This window comes from Tasmannia lanceolata, unplaced genomic scaffold (genome assembly GCF_043159265.1).
Source record: "Tasmannia lanceolata isolate RefF3 unplaced genomic scaffold, GAP_Taslan_0.1 ptg000044l, whole genome shotgun sequence".
Classification (NCBI taxonomy): domain Eukaryota; kingdom Viridiplantae; phylum Streptophyta; class Magnoliopsida; order Canellales; family Winteraceae; genus Tasmannia; species Tasmannia lanceolata.
The window spans coordinates 17301558-17321991 of record NW_027518721.1 but is presented as its reverse complement, the minus strand read 5'-3'; the positions used below and the strand labels follow the sequence as shown (position 1 = coordinate 17321991).

The 20434-nt window shown below is 40.1% G+C and overlaps 1 protein-coding gene across 4 annotated transcripts in view; it reads left to right on the top strand.

Annotated features, from left to right (window-relative positions):
• The window catches only part of LOC143864040 (alcohol-forming fatty acyl-CoA reductase-like), a 66132-nt gene extending 56638 nt beyond the window's left edge, over nucleotides 1–9494 (top strand). The window contains exons 11-13 of one of the 4 annotated variants that reach the window (XM_077374859.1): nucleotides 4093–4156; nucleotides 4496–4655; nucleotides 4741–5103. In XM_077374859.1, the coding sequence (XP_077230974.1) occupies nucleotides 4093–4135 (43 nt within the window). In that variant the 3' untranslated portion in view covers nucleotides 4136–4156; nucleotides 4496–4655; nucleotides 4741–5103. Of the gene's footprint in view, nucleotides 1–4092; nucleotides 4157–4495; nucleotides 4656–4732; nucleotides 5104–9175 lie in introns of those variants that run through there. The other 3 variants (XM_077374858.1, XM_077374860.1, XM_077374857.1) reach the window with 3 other exon arrangements.
• Nucleotides 9495–20434: the final 10940 nt, after the last annotated feature.

The window sequence follows — 20434 nt, the reverse complement described above, 5'->3', positions numbered from 1 at the left end:
GTTGGCTCCTGGAAACGACTAAGAGTAGGGCATTAAATGACCCTGCCGGGGTGTGAAGAAAATGGGGAGTCAGAATAGAAGGGAGGCGAAACAAAATATTAAATATCGTTGAGTCTCGAGGATGGAGAGAGATGTCATTTCACCGGTAAGAGATAACCATCATTTGGATCCTTGTGAAACCACCTATAGATTTACTACATCGCGTCCCGATTCAAGATATCGAGGAAAATACGTGAAAAGGTATATGAAAGGATTTCATACTAATCCTGCAACTTACATGCGCCAAAGTTACGAAATCGAGAAAAGTTATCTATTAAGGCACTCAAGAGTCGATTCATTCCTATATAAAAAAAAGGAGGGTAAGGGTTTTGGCAGATACGAATCAAAAAAGAAGAAACTTGTCTCTACCCTCCTTGATCTCTTGGAGTTTGTTCACATGGACAGAAGTTGCAGCTCCTTTGAGGAAGAAAGAAGGCTTGATCGAACGGGTAAAAGGAAAATGCCGAGGGGGGAAGGCTTAGGAGTTGATGAAACAACGTCATTCAAAAAACAAGGCCATGCCAAACGATCGAAGCGCCAGCGATCAGCCTCACGTGGTGAAATTACACAGACGTTTCTAGAGCATCAGTGGAAGAAACTCTTAGAGGAAACTAAAGGTAAGGAAGATGAAATTGAAGCCCTTACAGGAAAGAGATCGATGGAAGAGGTCTGCATCCCTCTCCATGAGCTGCCCCATTTCAAAAAGGCGTTGGCTTAAGAAAAGAAGACTTTGGAAGTGGAAACGGATTCGGGGGAGGTGGATTGGGAGGAATTAGTCAGTAGTCAGGAGACTGCTTAATCCATAGACTCCATGGATGTTGACCTTAGCGGGATGATTAAGAGTTGTCTGAGAAGGGCCGAACAGGATTCGGTGGTTGAGAATGTGGAAATAGTGGATAAGGAGGAGCAAGCTTTTCGAGAAGAATTTGATGAAATGTTCAAAGTGGGCAAGAACCTGGGAATTGGTTTTGAGGAAAACGTGGAGAAGATAAAGGAGATGCTTCTAGAGATTGAGAAGCGTGATGCGATTGAGAAGGGGAAGACGCCAGCTAGGGGGAGCAGGGAGCTAAATGCTCTCAAGAAGTAAGGGGCTCTTATACTTCTCTGGTGTAAATGTTTTTTGGGGGTTTTCTGTGTTTTTGTCTTGGAGGTCTCTGTTTTTCTAGAAGGATTGTGAAGGTTGTTTGTGTCTTGTCTTTGTCTTGATGGATGGAAGGGAAGTTGCTGATGGTTTGGTTATGTGACTCTCTACCTTTATTGAGGAAATGCACCCTTAATGAGATTTTCTGAGCGTGCTTGAGGGACTTTTGGTCTTTCGCTGCTCGAGGATTTTTCCTCCGTGGATCTCTACTTTTGCTAGGGTAAAGGGTGCATGAAAATTTTTTTTATGAAAAGTTTTTTACGAGCTTCTGGATGAAGTTACTCTCGGTTTAGTGAAGTTGGTAATTTGGTGAGGGGGGGAGGGGAGTATGTACTTTCCGTAAGAGTTTTTGGGCATAAGAACCTGTTCTTGTTAACGATTTCAGTATATAAATATATTGTCAATTTTCAAAAAATAAAAATAAAATGAATACCATAGCACTAGATAGTCATGATTCATGCCTTTCATCCATGTTGCGATGAATGAGTAGTTGATTGTTCAATCTCTTCTTTCTTACACAGCGTGCAAATGTTCGCTAAGCTATATATATATATATATATATATATATATATATATATATATATATAGAGAGAGAGAGAGAGAGAGAGAGAGAGTAAACAGTTCCTGAGGTGGCGCTAGCGCTACCTTATATAAGGTGGCGCTCACTAAACATAGGGGGCCCACTTTGTTTGGATGATCCAAAGCATTCATTTGATAGGCCCTCACATAGATAGGGTGCCCACAAAAAATCAGGTCAATAGGATCATCCTAACCCTTCCATTTGTGGAGGTTTAGATTTATGGAGGTTTATACCCATCCTTTTAACCTCCACAAATGGAAGGGTTAGGATGATCCTATGAAGTTTTTTTGTGGGCATCCTATCTATGTGAGGGCCTATCAAATGAATGCTTTGGATCATCCAAACAAAGTGCGCCCCTATGTTTTGTGAGTGCCACCTCAGGAACCCACAGAATAAGAGCAGGTTGGTTGAAGTGGAAGCATGCTTCAGGAGTTCTTTGTGATCGTAAAATACCTACCAAGTTGAAGGGGAAGTTTTATAAGACAGTTGTGAGGCCATCCATGCTGTACGGCTCAGAATATTGGGCCACCTAGAAGCAGCATGTGCATAAGATGAGTGTAGCGAAGATGGCCACACAAGGTTAGATCGAATTAAAACTGAAAAAAACTGAAGCCATTCGTAAAAAAAGTGGGGGTGGCATCAATTGAGGAGAAGATGAGAGAGCACCGCTTAAGATGGTTTGGGCATATCCAACGTAGGCCTTTGGATGCTCCAGTGAGAAGAGGTGACTCGTGCCAAGTTGATGGAGTAAAAAGGGGTAGGAGCAGACTGAAAACAACTTGCGTAGGAACAGTGTGGAAAGACTTGAGGGCTAGGATCATAACAGAGAACATGACCTTGGATAGGATAGAATGGAAGAAAATGATCCATGTAGATGAACCCAACTAGTGTCAGGATTAGACTTAGTCAATTTGAGCCGGGTAGATCCTTTCACCTTCTTCATGAAAATTTTCTTAAGGATTCATTAGCCGACCCCAACTAGTTTGGGACAAAGGCTTAGTTGAGTTAGGTTGAGTTGAGTATGTATATACCATTCAAATATATATATATATATATATATATATAGAGGAAAAAGATTATACGCTTGAAGCGCATTTCGTTAGGTACGCTTGAGGAAAGAGAAGTCTTCTGATTGGTTGAAATGGTGGGCCCAAATGGCATTTTCGAAAACAAATGCTGCGGCGTTACGGAGGGTGGGTCTTCGACGTACCCTCGAAAAAAAATTAAAACAAAAATAACGTCGTTCTCTCTCACGGAGTTCTCTCTCTCTCATTGTGTTTTTAAACCCAAACCTCGAAAGAAAGAAAAAACCCATCGGCTCACGGAGTTCTCCATCTTCACGGTTTGGATCACCCAAACCCAAACCCATCGGCTCTCCATCTTCATCTCCTCTCTCACGGAGTTCTCTCTCTCTCTCTCTCTCTCACTGTGTTTTAAAAAAAAAAAAAAAAACCCAAACCCAAACCATCGTTCTTCTTCTTCTTCTTCTTCCATCAAACCTTCTTCTAACAAAGAAAACCAAAACCTACACTCTTTAGATGTTTCTATTGTATCCTTCAAGATGCGTTGGGTTCACTCCATTGGAAGACATAGAAATCAACCCAAAACCTCTCTCACTCTCACTGTGTTTTTTTTTTAAAAAGAAACCCAAACCCATCGCTCTTTTTAAAAGGTTTTGGGATGCTTCTATTGTATCCTTCAAGATGCGTTGCCTTTTGCTTGTTTAGATATTTTCCTTCAGGAATGCATAGCTGGGTTTGCTAGCACAAGAGTTATTGGGTTCACTCCATTGGAAGACATAGAAATCAACCTTACTTCTGCGATAGAAATCAACCTTCTTCTTCCAGCAAACCTTCTTCCAACAAAGAAAACCCAAAACCTACGCTTCTCTCTCTCTCTCTCTCTCTCTCTCTCTCTCTCTCTCTCTCTCTCTCTCACTGTGTTTTTTTTAAAAAAAAAACCCAAACCCATCGGCTCTCCTACCCCGATCTCTCTCTGTCTGTGAAGAAATTAACCCAAACCCATCGGCTCTCCTACCCCTCTCTCTCTCTCTCTCTCTGTCTGTGAAGAAATTTGGGAGAAAAACAAAACCTAAACCCAAAACCTACGCTCCTCTCTCTCTGTCTGTGAAGAAATTTTGGGTGAAAAAAAAACCCCAGCAAACCCTCTCTCTCTCTCTCTGTTGGATTTTTTGGGTGAAAAAACCCCCAAAAGCTCTCGTACGCTTTTCTCTCTCTCTCTCTCTCTCTCTCTCTCTCTCTCTCTCTCTGTTGGAATTTTTCACCCAAAAAAATTACCCAAATCGCTCGTTGAAGCAAACCCTCTTTTGTAGAAAAATCAGAAATCTGGAAGAAGAAGAAGCGAACCCTTGCTGAATCTCTCACCTCTTCTACCAGGTGCGTTTCTTACTCTTTCTGCAATCCATCTCTTTTATTTTTTTTTCTTTTTTCATCTTCATGAAAAAATAGGGTGAAATCTTCTTGATTTTTAATCTTCTTAGTTTTTCTGGAAATTTGGGATTTTTTACTTATTTGTGGTCTTCTGCCAAATGAAACCCTAGTTTCCCACTTTGCAAGTTTCATTATTTGCACCTAAATAATGTATTCATCTGTAATCAGCTGAACGGAATAGTGGAAATGCCAAATGGGCAGGGATTAGTGGGCATTTTTTGTTGTAAAATAATGAATATTGAGGTCATATGATTTGTGTTCCTTACAATTGTATATTCTATTTAGAGAAGCGAATTAAATGGCATCCTCAAGCAACTACAGTGCTAATTCACGGGGCATGCGACCACCCGAATGTGACTGTAAAGAGATGGCAGTTCGCAAAATTACTCGCAGTAACACAAACAACAATAGAGGCCGGCCATATTACAAATGTGCTGGAATCAAAGTGAGTATTTTATTTGGTAGTTTTTATCTATTTAATTCTTAACATGTATAAATCTTAATGTTGGAAACGACATGCAGGGCTACAGGTGTGAGTATTTCGAATGGGCTGACCTTGATTTCGACGGTACTGAGTCACCCACTTACCCAAGGATTCACAATCGACGAGAAAGTATTGGCGAAAATAGAGGGATCGAAGACCGCATAACAGCACTCGAGAATGAGAATATCATACGGAAGAATGAATTTAACATGTTTAAAGGGTTTGTAATTATGGGGTTTATGTTTGTGTTTTTTGTGTATCTTTTTACCTTTAGGTAGTAGTAGTAGTATCCTTTTGTATGGTTCTACCGTTAGGTAAGTAGTAGTAGTATCAAGTAATTGTATGAAGTGACATCGAAACTCTGATTGTATTACTTATGGTTCAGGAGAAATGAAAAAATCTTGGTGTTCATATTGTGGCTTGTTTTATTATTTTCTACTTTCAATTTAATTTGTGCACGATTGGATCAGATTCGCCCGGTAGATTTGCTCAACAGATGCCCAAATTTTGAGTATTTCCGATTTAAATCAGACACCAACAAAAAAGAAACTAGAATATCTTGAGATTCACCCTTTCTGAGACATTTCTGAGACAAATATTAGTAAGTAGGGCCAGCCGAAGCTATTGTTAAAAAGAGATACTTTGAAATTCCAAAATTTGTATCTTGTGCCTCAAAATTTCATGTTTTTGGTTCTAGTCATCTTGGTAAAACCCGTCTTGCCACTTAGGAGCAAACCCAAGAATAATCCATCACCATTGGTCCCACCTCCCAACTTATGCTCTATTCTTTGGCACCATGTGCCTCTGCTGCTCTTTAAAACTCTTCTCAAAGCATTGTAGTCCTTACTTCGTGAAGGGCCCACTTTGTCATTGCTATAGCCATGGGGAGCTCCACTCTAACGGTATTTTCTCTATGTATTCTCTATTTCTTCTTGCTAAGTGGTTGCCTTCGAGCTTCTTATTCCTTGACCCTCCCTGATCCTATTACAGGTACTTATTTGGGAGTTAGGACTTTTTTTTCTTTATTACTGTTTGTTTTGGTTTTGGGTCTTTTCTTGTAAGGCACTAAGAAGGGTGATTTCTGGTGTAGCTGCTTTGTGTGCTGTGGTAAATTGTGGGGAAGGGACATGTCAGGCTTCTTCAAATGGTTCGAAAATGCTATTTGTCCCGCACTTTTACACACCAAAATGCCATTTGTCCCCTTTTAAGGGGATCCATGTAAACATAGGTACCTTTCCTTTGGTGTCAACCTATTTTATGGAAGTTTTGCCCTGCGGCTTGGGAATAGTATAAGTATCTCTTGCACGTATAAGGACTAGAGAATTGAGTGCAGGTGAACTAGAGAGGTGACATGTATATAGGGGTTCATTGCCCCAACAATATATCAGGTGTTAAACTTGCACACAGAATTCACGCAAAAACACATCTCGATATACATATATGTTATGGTTTTGTTTCTGGTAACAACCTGTTGTGGTTAAGAGAACCCCAAAATTGTGATACCTCCCAGTGAGAAACCTCAACGCCAGATCGACCCAACTCCACAAATCGAAGGGTTTAGAATGCTACATGTATGCATCTAAGTATGAAAAACCTGACAAAATGCATCAGCAGAGGCAAATAAGACCTACATATTTTAAGGTATTTAACAAAATTTTCCATTAAAAAAAAGGTACCTTACAGATTTGCATTCCATGAAAAGGGTTTGGCTGATCCTTTAACTCAAGTCAATCTTTTCAAGTCAGATGCAGATTGCAGCTCAGACTTTGTAGAAAGGCATGGCAAAAATTTACATACAGAAAGAATATTGGGAACTTATTCACTTGCTTGATGTACTGGAAAACAGGGACAAAGAAAAACTCTACTCAAAACAGAGTTTTGTTGCCTGCTCAATCCAACAACCCCCCCTGTCCACAATATGAAAAAAAAAAATCACAGTTGCCAAACATGGCCTTAGTGTCATTTTGATTCACATAACACCATGTCCTCCCCATGGTGAAATAATAGATTACATTATTACAATCATGAGTCCAAACCCAAAGTTTCCATTAGAGCAGACTCGTCAAAGAAATGGGCTCCACAGAACAAGAAGTCTGTCAGGTTGATCACCTTTAGATTTGCTCTTTTTCAAGAACACACAACCCTACTGGTTGCTGCCCTTTACATGCTGAAATGTAGATTACAGTGCACAACTTGGCACCTCAAAAGATGAAGGCGGATTACAAACATGAGCTAATCTTAGTACAAAATGAACAATGATCGACAGAAACTTGGAAAGAATACTGTTTTGATTCATTATTTTGGGAACAAACATAAAAGAAGTTTTAACATCTTCATAGGAGCAGAACCATAGCAACAAAAAGTCAGTATCAGATAGGATCTATGCCCTTTGATCGCCTTCTTTCCTCCTCTTCAGCTCTTATCCAAGCAGCCTGCAAACACATATATGATGAGATAACTTGGAATTGTCTACAACACTAAAAGATATGAAATAAGAATTAACAAGTAACTGGCTGTTGAGCTAGGTGCGACTTTGTTTCAAGTCTTGATGGGTTCTTTGTTTGAAGAGCTGCCATTTTTTCCTTTTCAAGATTAGATACATGCACCTTTTTTATTTGAATGACAATCAAATATCATTGAAAAGCAAAAGAAACAAGACCAAGGTCTCAAGAATAAAAGAAAAGCAAAATACACCACACACCAAAGGCATCACCTTATTTAGAAGAATACCAGCTGCTTTACAAAGAACCTCATATTTCCTATCAAGTTTTCTACAACTGACACCAGAGAAACTATACACTCACTACAAGAAACACATAATGCAGGCACAGAATATAATATGATATTTTTTTTTTTTTTGAAATGGCTATAAAATTCTAATAACAATATAATATGATATTGAATGATATATTTCTTATATAAATAAATGGCATTCATAGAGAAAAATAAATGCGTCGATACACAATAGATGGATTGCAGCTATGCCTCCAGTTCTGCATCTTCCATATGAAACCACCATTTGATTGTCACGACATGGTTGTTTCCATTGACAGAAATAGAGAATACATAGAAATACAGAACCCTGACGTATTTCTTCTTGTCATCTGTCCTAATTCCTACACTGTGTTCCACAACATTACCGTTCTTTCCCAACTTATCTTTCCATAAGGCAAAATTACCCATCATCTCTTCTTGGAATATGGTGAACATCTTCATCGTATAGAATTCCCCAGCCTTTCGTTTCAATGGGCTGGTTGTGTTCAATTTGGCAATTGTATTTTTAGACTTAAAATCTTCTTCGGATTCAGCTTTACGCCGCTCAACCAGTGCCTTATCGTATTGACTCAAGAATTCAACTAAAGAAGTGTTCTGGTTAACATAACCATCAAAGAATGAATTTATACTTTCACTCCGTTGACTAGATGTCATTACTGCTGTGAATGTGTCTCTCCAATAGGCGGGGACCCAATGCTCACGGAGATCCCACATTTTTCCTAACTAATGACTTTCATCAATACCATATTTATCAACCATAGTTTTCCATTCTGTCTCAGAATCTTCTATTTTCCTCCTAAAAAACCAATGATTGTAATCCTTGTAGAAATCACTGTCGGCATCTCTCATGTCTGCAACATGCTCAAGGAGATGCTTCTTTATGTGCCACGAACAAAACCGATGTCTGGTCTGTGGAAACACTTTCCTAATTGCATTTTGCATAGCTCTGTCCATATCAGTTATTATAGCACCTGGAGCTTTACCAAACATACACGTGAGCCACTGCTCAAATAACCAGGTGAAAGTCTCCTCTCTCTCGTCTGCAAGAAGTGCACATCCAAATAGAGTCGACTGCCTATGATGGTTAACTCCAGTGAATGGTGCGAACGGCATGTTAAACCTGTTCGTTTTGTAAGTGACATCAAATATGATCACGTCACTAAAGGTAAGGTATGCTTCTCTCGCCCTTGAATCGGCCCAGAACATCGAACGCAAAGCCCAGAACATCGAACGCAAAGTTCCTACACATATGTGTAGATAAGTTATCTACACACTAGCTTAAAATACAGTGGGGGCCACATTATTTGGGTGATCCAAACCATTCATTTTTAAGGCCCTCACATAGATAGGGTGTCCACAAAAAATCAGATCCATAGGATCATCCTAACCATTCGAACTGTGGAGGCAAAACATGGACTAATTTGTGAAGGTTTAAAGACATCCATTTTACCTCCACAAATCGTAGGGTTGGGATGATCCTATGGATCTGATTTTTTGTAGACACCCTATCTATGTGAGGGCCTTTAAAATGGATGGCTTGGATCACCCAAACAATGTGGGCCCCCACTGTATTTTAAGCTAGTGTGTAGAGAACTCTCTACACATATGTGTAGGAACCGTTTTCTCATATATATATCATCTAAAATGATTTGATCACATTCTCTTAAAATTGTTTAGCGTTTAACGATAATAATTGTGTTGTGTAGATTCGACAACTTCAACTCAGAGAAGTTTAGGGCAGCGATGAAAGATGATGGCATGGCAGATGGGATGTTATGTTTCGACCCCAAGTGCATCGATTGGGAAGAATATCTCATGAAAATTCACATCCCAGGTGTTGTAAAATATCTACTCAAATGAAAAATAGTAAAATAGTTGTGAGTTCACCCATTGATCGAACTCTTCTCAGCTTATGATTATGCCATTCTTCTATTTGTGTAATAAGGTAAAACATGTACTCATGTTTTCATGTACTCAAATTGTTAAATAATTTCTCTTGCCACTCTACCATTTTTCTACGAAGATAAAACAGGTACTCAAACTGTTAAAGAATCTCTCCAACTTAATTTGCCTACACTCTTCAACATTCGCATGTTGGAAGTTTCCATATTTAGACTTTCTGAAACTGATTGTGGCCTCGCATTTAAGCAACCCTTTTCTTAATTAGCTAATCTATGTTTGGAAACATCTTGGAAGGCAAGGTTAGCATTAAAGACACTTGATAATCTTGTGCCAAAGAGATCCAAAAGAATTTTGCTTTATTTGGAAGCTTTATGGGAGCTTCATTGAATATATATATATATATATATATATATATATATATATATATATATGAGAAAACGGTTCCTACACATATGTGTAGAGAGTTCTCTACACACTAGCTTAAAATACAGTGGGGGCCCACATTGTTTGGGTGATCCAAGCCATCCATTTTAAAGGCCCTCACATAGATAGGGTGTCTATAAAAAAGCAGATCTATAGGATCATCCCAACCCTACGATTTGTAGAGGTAAAATGGATGTCTTTAAACCTTCACAAATTATTTCATTTTTTGCCTCCAAAGTTCGAATGGTTAGGATGATCCTATGGATCTGATTTTTTGTGGACACCCTATCTATGAGAGGGCCTTAAAAATGAATGGTTTGGATCACCCAAATAATGTGGTTCCCACTGTATTTTAAGGTAGTGTGTAGACAACTTATCTACCCATGTGTGTAGGAACCGTTCTCTCTCTCTCTCTCTCTCTATATATATATATATATATATATATATATGAGGGCAGTGTTCCTGCGCAGCTGCTCAGTTAGCTTAACTGAGCAGCTGCCCCAAAAACTCATGTGGCCACATTTTGGGTGGGATCCAAAGCATTCATTTGATGGGCCCTTTCATGGGTAGGGTGTCCACCAAAAATCAGCTCCATAAATGAATGACAATCAAATATCATTGATCCGGCTTCCTTCATATGTGCTGTGGAATCCGAAGAACCCTATGTCTGGAAATTTGAAGAAGGAGATCAGTTGGCAGAATCCGAAAGGCCATATGTTTTATCCTGGAACGATCCTGATGTGGCTGGGCCATCAAACCAGTCATATATTTTCCAGTGTGAAGATGAGGAGAAAGATTCTGAATCTCTATATGTCTTAAGGGTGAGTGATGATGAGGGAGAAGAAATAAAAACCCCTTACACCCTTAGGATAGAAGATGAAGATTTGTTGCTCCTGAACGATCAATGTGATGAACTCCGCCACGTCACACGGGGTGGACGAGTCTTTAAGCCAGCTGAACTCAGAGTTGATAATCCCGCTGAAGTTGCGAGAGGGGTTGATAGTCAGAGGCAGAAACAGAAGCTTGAGGAAGAAGAAGATAACTTGTTGAATCAGCTCAAGAAGACACAAGCCAATGTGTCCATTTGGGGTTTATTGATGGCATCGCCGAAGCACAGACAGGGTGTACTTCATGAATTGAACTCATCCCAGGTATCAGTTGAGATCACTCCTGACGAGCTGGTCGGTTTGGTGGCCATGACCAAGGCTTCAAAAGCCTTATCTTTCTCAGATGAGGACTTGCCGTCAGAAGGGAAGGACCATACTCGTCCTCTCAAAATTACCCTGCTTTGCAACCAGAAGAAAGTCTCCGAAGTACTGGTAGACAATGGGTCAGCTTTGAACGTGTGTCCTTTGAGCACTGCCACTACTCTGGGTTTTGGGCCTGAAGACTTCATTCCGTCTGAGCAAGGCATACTGGCATATGATGGGACTCGAAGAGATGTTATTGGAACATTGGCTACTGAGATTGTCATTGGAGGAGAAACCTTTGACATTGAATTTCAGGTGTTAGATATCAAGACTTCTTTTTGTCTATTGCTTGGTCGACCTTGGCTGCACAAGGTTGGAGTTATCCCTTCCACACTTCATCAAAAATTGAAATTCATTCGAAACAATCGGGTGATCACTGTCAAAGGAGATCCCGAGCCAGAAGTTGGACAAATATCTCAAGAGCTTGTTACTGAAAACACAAGAGATATCAGTCTGACAGGATTTTCAATGGAAGTTTCGGCTATCACCATGAAAGAGGCTATGAGTGAAGAAATTATGTTTCTCTCTAGCACCAATACTCGGGTAGTCAAGATGATGCGCCGATTTGGGTATCTCCCAGGGGCAGGTTTGGGAAAGAATATGCAGGGTCTGACTGAGCGGCCCGAGTTGAAAACATCTGATGGGTTGTTTGGGTTGGGATATAAGCCGACTCGCAAGGAGGTGCAGGAAATGAGAGCCTACATGTTTAAATGGGCAGAATGTCGCCGCAAAGGTTTAGAGTTTCCAATGGGACCTTTCAGCAAAGTCATGAATGGCAGATTCCGAAAAGAGGGAGCTGATTGCCCTTATTATGGTTTCTCAGAGCCATGGTATGATGAGGATGGGACCAAGCTGCCGGGTCTTGAGATTTTCTTTGCAGATGAGCTGCCAGCAGAATTTTACAGTAAGCAGATTACAGAGGCAGTAGTGACAGAGGAACCAGACTCAGACTGGGTTGAAAATTTTGAGCCAGAATTCCTAGATTCTTTGTTTCAAACTGAGGCACCAGTCATTGCTATGATTGGAAGAGACGCACCTTTTCTGAACCCAGAGGACTATATCACCCCAGCCGAGGGACCTCTGGATAACTGGACCTCACAGGTTATACCCCAAGTAATCCCTCAGTACATTCTAGTCCCTTCAAAAGAGTCAGTTATTTCAAAGTATGTGTCAGTTTCTGAGTCCGTCCCAGAGTCTGTTATTTCTAACTTTTCTTTTGATGCAGGTACTGTAGAGGTCGGGTCTACCTCTGAAGTAGATGACGAGTCTGTCCTTGATGGTGTCGATTCTAAGTCTGAGGACGTATTCATTGATTCTTCGTCTGTGTATATTTCTGGTTGTGTCGATACTGATGTCGACTTATTTTTTCATTCTGTTTCAGAGTCTGTAACGCCTGATGTGGGCAAGTCATCTGATGTAATCATTCATTCTGATGAAATAAAAGATTCATTTGCTTACATTCCTGTACTTGTCTCTTCTACTGATCCTGCTTCTAAACCTGATCAAGTAACTAATAATGATAATCAAGACTCCCCCTCTAAAGAGGAAGCCGACGAAACTCCCCTTGAAATCAAGCATATGATTCAACAAGAGGAGAGTCGCCGCGCAAAACCACTTGAAGAGGAAATTGAAACCGTAAATATAGGTGATGAAACCTTAATTCGGGAAATACGAATTGGCAAAATTTTATCTCCTGAGGAGCGTAAAGAATTAATCACCTTGCTAAAAGAGTTTAAGGAGGTTTTTGCTTGGTCTTACGACGACATGCCGGGATTGAGCGAGGATATTGTCCAACACAAATTACCTCTAATCCCTGGCATCAAGCCGAAGAAGCAAAAACTCCGAAAGCTTAAAACAGAATGGGAATTGAAAGTTCATGACGAGGTTAAGAAACTACTCGAAGTGAAATTCATCGAAGTAGTTGAATACCCTGAATGGCTTGCAAATATTGTACCGGTGCCCAAGAAGGACGGGAAAGTCAGAATGTGTGTCGATTTCAGAGATCTGAACAAGGCAAGTCCAAAAGATGATTTTCCGCTTCCGAATATTGATCTCCTGGTTGACAATACCGCTGGACATGCACTCTTATCCTTTATGGATGGATTCTCAGGGTATAACCAGATCAAGATGGCGCCTGAGGATATGATGAAGACGGCATTCATTACTCAGTGGGGGACGTATTGCTACAGAGTGATGCCATTTGGTCTCAAGAATGCTGGTGCCACCTATCAGAGAGCTGCGACTACTCTTCTTCATGACATGATTCACAAAGAAGTCGAGGTCTATGTAGATGACATGATTGTCAAAGGCAGGACTCGGCCAGAGCACACAGTCGCTCTGAGAAAGTTCTTTGAGCGAATCCGAAAGTTTCAGCTTCGCTTGAACCCTAATAAATGTGTATTTGGGGTCACGTCAGGGAAGTTGCTTGGATTCATGGTCAGTGAAAGAGGAATCGAAGTAGACCCTCAGAAGATCAAGGCTATCCAAGAAATGCAACCACCAAAAACAGAAAAGCAGATTCGTGGATTTCTTGGCAAAGTGCAATACTTGAGGAGATTCATATCTCATTTAACTATGACATGTGAACCCATCTTCAAGTTATTAAAAAAGAATTCTTCCAAGAAATGGAATGAAGAATGTCAGGAAGCATTTGAAAAAGTCAAGCAATGTTTGTCTTTGCCTCCTGTTTTATCCCCGGTCATTCCTGGTCAACCGTTGTTGATGTATTTGTCCATCACGGATACAGCAATGGGTTGTATGCTTGCTCAGCAGGAGGAAGGGTCTAAGAAAGAAAAGCCCATTTACTACATCAGTAAGAAAATGTTGGAGTATGAAATCAAGTACACTGTCTTGGAAAAGACGTGTTTAGCATTGGTCTGGGCGACTCAAAGGCTTAGACATTATCTTCTGTCGAACAAGATATTTTTGCTCTCACGGATGGATCCGTTGAAGTATTTGTTCGAAAAACCCGCTCTTACTGGAAGAACAGCCAGATGGTTGCTATTACTGTCTGAGTTTGACATCACTTATGTCACTCAGAAATCAATTAAGGGGCGGGTCATCGCTGAGCAGCTAGCTGATGCTCCTATTGAAGAGAATGCTTTTCTGAAGGCTGATTTTCCTGATGAAGAGATTATGGACATTGAAGAAGAGATTCCGAGTTCCAAATGGCTTATGTACTTTGACGGAGCTGTCAATAATCATGGTCAAGGAATAGGGGCTGTTTTGGTATCTCCAAAGAAGGAGTACATTCCGTTATCCATCAAGTTGCAATTTGAGTGCACCAATAACATGGCAGAATATGAAGCATGCATCGCAGGACTTGAGGCAGCTTTGGCTTTGCGAATTCAAGACATCGATGTATTTGGAGATTCAATCCTGATCATTTGTCAAATAAATGGGGATTGGAAGACAAAAGAGGCGAGGTTGATCTCATATCATACTTATCTCGAATCTCTGGTCAAAAAGTTCAGGAATGTCACCTTCACTCATCTGTCGAGGACAAGAAATCACTTTGCTGATGCTCTGGCTACTCTGGCATCAATGTTGGACATTTCTGCTACAATGGAGGTTCAACCTTTAGCTGTAAGGTTGCAATGGGCTCCAGCACATGTGAATGCCATTGAAATATCTGCCAGGTGTCCAGATGGAAAGCCATGGTATACAGATATCAGAAATTTCATTTCAGGCAAGGGGCATCCGCTTGAAGCTTCCAGCAAAGAGAGGAAAACTCTTCAGAAGTTCGCTGCCAACTTCATCATTTGTGGTGAAGAGTTGTACAGAAGGTCATTTGACGGTATTCAGCTTCTGTGTGTTGATGAAGATCAGGCTGCAGAGCTCATAGAGCAAACACATGAAGGTGTTTGTGGTCCTCACATGAATGGTAAGATGCTGTCAAGGAAAATCCTAAGACTTGGATTCTATTGGCCCACAATGGAAACAGATTGTTTCGCATTCGTGAAGAAATGTCATAAATGCCAAGTCTATGCAAATCTTATTCATGTGCCTCCGTCGGAGCTGCATTCTATGACCTCGCCGTGGCCATTCTCAGTATGGGGAATTGATATCATTGGCAAAGTTTATCCCAAATCGTCAAGTGGGCACGAGTACATCTTGGTGGCCATTGATTATTTCACGAAATGGATAGAAGCTGCTTCATATGCTTCCATAACTTCCAATACAGTTGCGAAGTTCATCCGTGCGAATATCATTTGCAGATATGGAGTACCTCATGAATTGATTTCTGATAATGGATCTCATTTCAAGAAAGAGGTAGTGCACCTGTGCGAAGAGTTTAAAATCAAGCATCACAAGTCATCTCCTTACAGACCGCAGACAAACGGGGCGGTAGAAGCAGCGAATAAGAATATCAAGGTCATAATCAGTAAGATGACCGAGACTTATAAGGACTGGTCGAACAAGCTTCCTTTTGCTTTGTGGGCTTACAGGACATCGATCAGATCTTCTACAGGTGTAACTCCATACTCTCTGGTGTATGGAATGGAAGCAGTCCTCCCTGTTGAAGGGAGAATCCCGTCTCTAAGAGTTATGATGGAAGCGAATCTGCCAGAGTCTGAGTGGGCCAAAGCCAGACATCAGGAATTGCAGATGATTGATGAAAAGAGGCTGAGAGCCTTGTATCACATCCAAGGGTATCAGAGAAGAATTGAAAGAGCCTTTAACAAGAAAGTCAAGGTCCGGGACCTGAAACCAGGAGATCTCGTCTTGAAGTCTTACAGGGCACCAGTGTTTGATCCCAGAGGGAAGTTCAGGCCAAATTGGTCTGGTCCTTACATTGTTGATGAAGTCCTGCCTGGAAAAGCCGTAAGACTCCTCAATGAAAATGGAGAAAAATTAACAGAACCTACAAACCTGGACCAACTAAAAAAGTACTATGCTTAGATACACCAGGAGGCCGTCTTTGATCGATCAGAGCTCAAAAGCCAACAACCTCAAAGTCAAAAAACCATTTGCAAACACTTTGGGCCTAAATAAAAAAAAAAAAAAAAAACACTTTCATTCTTTGATAAACTCAAACCAGGGGCATCTTTTATGACTTGCGTCATAAAAGATAATAGCCTGAACTACGTCATGACCTGATCCCTCTTTATAGGGTACGTAGGTAGCCTGATCAATTCGGGTTCGGTCAAATCCTTCAAAACTTTCAAATCTTCAAAAAAAAAAAAAAAAAAAAAAAAGACAAAACAAACAAATTTTGAAACCCAAAGGGGCGAACTACGCGGGCCTGATTCCCATTCCTTTGGGGATACGTAGGCAGTCTGGAGGGCCAGATTCGGTCAAATACATGAAAACTTACCAAATGTTAACCTGTTTGAACCCAAGCCTACCTAAAAGTCCTTCTGGTGTACTTAGGCCCAGGTTTGTAGAGAAACAGAAAGAAAATAAAAAAAAATAATGGAGTCTTAGACCCGCTAGACTGAAAACCCGCAAGGGTGGTCTAGGCAAAAGTTAGGGTCATTCGCCCGCTAAGCTGAAAACCTGAAAGGGCGGCTTAGGCAAAAATTAAGGCATGCGGTCCGCCAAATCGAAAACCTGAAAAGGCAATTTGGTCATGGCAGTGACTTCATAAAGGACAGAACCTCTGAAAGCCAGCAAGACTTTCATTTCTTCGGCAGCACTACTTCAAAAGTCTGAGTAAGCACCGACAGAAATTCTTCTGACACTCTCAAGGCTAAGGGGTTAAGACTAAGCAATCCAAGGGAATAATAACCATGATGGAAATACTGGAAAAAGGAATGAAACACCTTTAAATACGGTTTTCAAAAGATTTTAAGAGTGGTAGACTGTACCATTTTAAAAATACTTATCAGACTAAGAAGCAGATTCAGTCTCTCTTAGAGTTTAAGTCATTGTGCCCGTCGAAGTTCTCATTTGCTGGTTGTCCAAGTCTTTTTCTATGTTGAGTCAAGGTCAAATTCCAGAGTCCTGTGTGGTTAATATTCCTCCCAAGGCTGGGGTGATGAAAAAAATGATGAATTTATATCCCCTCAAGGGTGATGCGCAGCAGAGTGAAGTTCCGAAGATGATTGATTCTCAAGTCCATATGGCAGGCTTTCAAGCCCATATGAAATGGCAGAGATCGTCAGAATTGAAAGGCAATTGTCAGGCAGATACAGCCTGTTGTAAACCTGAAAGCTTTGTAACCGCAAGTATTCAATGAAATGAAAATTTTTAACCATTTCCTGTGTTTTGCTCTCTTACGAATCTGTTATGGAAGTATTTCATACTAGGGGCATCTTTTATGACTTACGTCATAAAAGATATCAAGCGTGATGATAACTAGGATAGCTATTCTCAGCAAATGAAAACCAGAGAAGCTTGAGTACAATCTTTGAGCCAGTCTCTTCAATCAAATTGTTTTCTTTTAAAGTCAAGTTTTCAGAAAATTTTATCCCTAGCGGAGTCTAGAATTTGCTCCTGCAATCGTCAAATCCTCAGCAAAATGTTTTTCACTCATTCTAAAAGGGTCAATACCTGAAATTTTCTTCAAGTTCCTTGAGTTTTATCTTCGGCAAAGATCATGCATTTTCAATCATTCTTGGCAAAGAATGATTTTTTTTTCACCTTGTAAAATCGATCAAAGTTGGTCATTTCTTTCACCATTTGAAAGATTTTAAAAGCTGTTTTAGCCAATGGCTCCGCGATTTGGAGTTTGGTCATTTCTTTCACCATTTGAAAGATTTTAAAAGCTGTTTTAGCCAATGGCTCCGCGATTTGGAGTTTGGTCATTTCTTTCACCATTTGAAAGATTTTAAAAGCTGTTTTAGCCAATGGCTCCGCGATTTGGAGTTTGGTCATTTCTTTCACCATTTGAAAGATTTTAAAAGCTGTTTTCGCCAATGGCTCCGCGATTTGGAGTTTGGTCATTTCTTTCACCATTTGAAAGATTTTAAAAGCTGTTTTCGCCAATAGCTCCGCGATTTGGAGTTTGGTCATTTTCTTTCACCATTTGAAAGATTTTAAAAGCTGTTTTCGCCAATGGCTCCGCGATTTGGAGTTTGGTCTTTTCTTTCACCATTTGAAAGATATTTTTAAAAAAAAATGTTTTCGCCATGGCATTTAAGTCCATTTTCACACGGCATTCATAGTATTCCGAGCCCGTTTTCACACGGTATTCAAGTCATTTAAGTCCATTTTCACATGGTATTCTAAGTCCGTTTTCACACGGCATTCAAATATTCCAAGTCCATTTTCACATGGCATTCCAAGCCTGTTTTCACACGGCATTCAGGGCATTAAAAGTCCGTTTCCACGCGGCATTCAAGTCCGTTTCTACAAGGCATTCAAATCCATTTTCTCTCCAAATTTCAAGATCATTTACAATCAAATCTGTCATTTAATGTTTTGCAAGAGAGGCTATCTCGTCAATATGTACTGAGTTAAGAGTTGGAGAGAGGCTATCTCACCAACGTTTCCATAGTCAGAGTCTGGTGAAAGGCTATTTCACCATATATCTTGTGGATATCATTTAAAAAAAAAAAATCAAAAATCAAAAATTTTGAACTCTTTAATCTTGGGCCAGTCAAAATGTGTTGTCAGTTCAGCTTTGACATTCGCGCGACAAGCACGCTCTGCCAAAGAGGGGCATCTGTAGACACCCCATTTTGACCGTGCCCTAATCCCTTCGTGTTTGAGCAAAGCCTCATCAAATAAATGAGATAGAACCCCAAAATTTCACCCCAAGCTAGCTTAGGGTCCCAGCTAAGCCCCTGCAAAATTTCAGGAAGAGCCGAGCGCGTTTGCTCAGCAAATGGGCTGAGAGAGTATAAGTAGTGCAATCAAGGGATGGCCCACTAGGTTTTGATTTTTATCCCAAAATCCTTGCTTTTTAATGAAAATCTAGGTCAACCTAATGCTTCAAATGCCCATGAACACGTATTTAGAAGCCTCGAGACTTCCGAAAAGCCCCTGCAAAATCTCAGAAAAATCCGACGAAAATTTTCGGAAAAGACAAGCGGAGTTAGTGCAGTTATCGAACTGTAGGGGGGGTGAATCATCCGGTCAGGGTCGCACATTTGTGCGCTTATCAGTGGTAGTGCCAATATCATTTCCTAAATTTTCTATAAAAATGAAAAAATCATCAGATAAATGAAAAAAAGAGAAAAAAAAAAGAAAAATCGCAGAGAGATTAGCGAGAGAAACCCAAAACCATTTTTTTTCCGATCTTTTCCGATCCTTCTCCGACGGGATTCCGGTTGGAATCCGGCCAAGCTCCAGTTATTTTCTGATTCCTTCTTCTTCCTTTCACCCAAAGCTCCATCAAGAACCTTATTTTCATTTTCTCTACTCTATAAACCCATATCATCCACCCTTTCTCAAGTTCCGGCCAAAATTCCAGCCAGCCTCTGATCTGCTATCTTCTACCTTGATAATCATTAGATCCGATCAACAAAGCATCGGTGGATTCCATTTTCCGGCAGATTTGAACTCCGGCCAAAAGTCATCTTCTCCGGCCAGATTCCGGTCATTCTTGTCAACAGCGAGCTTTTCTTCGTTGATTTTTTTTTTCTCTTTTGTGGCTTCATTAGCTCCTTTTCTTCTTCTCCACTCGGATTTGTCCTTTTCTATTTCGTTTGAGCTCAAATCTTGATTTTCACTATATCAAAACCCTTGGCCATAGCTCATCTTCATCTAGGTTTAGAAAATCCTCACTCTGTAATTCTGATCGGTGCAATTTCCGGTGAATCTCATGAAGTCCGGCACCTCACCTACTAGCCTCCATTTCATCTTCTCCGAAACCATAGCTTTGCTAAAATCTTAGATCTGGTTATTCTTAGCCAGGATCGATCAAAAATCTGTGCCAGATTCTTATCTTAGGCAAGGCAAATTTCAAGTTCATCATTTTCAGAAGGAAATAAGAGAAGGATTTGCTAATTTCAACAAATCCAAAGCTCAGGTTGAGATTCAGCGAGACTTCGTTTTGGCAAGATCTTTCTTGTTGATCGTTCTTCAATTTCTTCTGTATCAAATTTGAAATTTGACTTTCAATAAAGTGTGTGGAATCGTTCCAGGTGAGTTCCTTTATTTGATTTATTCCAATAGCTCAGATCTGTTCTATTAAGCTGTTACTATTATAGATTTGTATTTTTCTCTGTTAGTATTTAGTTTAATATGTTCTATTGTTTCTTCGATTTAAATTTGATTTCATAAGTTCAGGTTTTATTAATAACGTGTTGATTTATAGTGAGCTTCTTCATATTCTAAAGCAAGTTTTGTCCATATAAAGACATTAATGGTCCTGATATTGTAGTAAAGGTATTTAGCCTTCATCTTATGAATGAAATCACTAAGATTTTTCTTGAAGTTAATATAAAAGACTAGATTATATTCATAATCCCTGGTTTGGGCAAATATTTGTATTTGTTGATC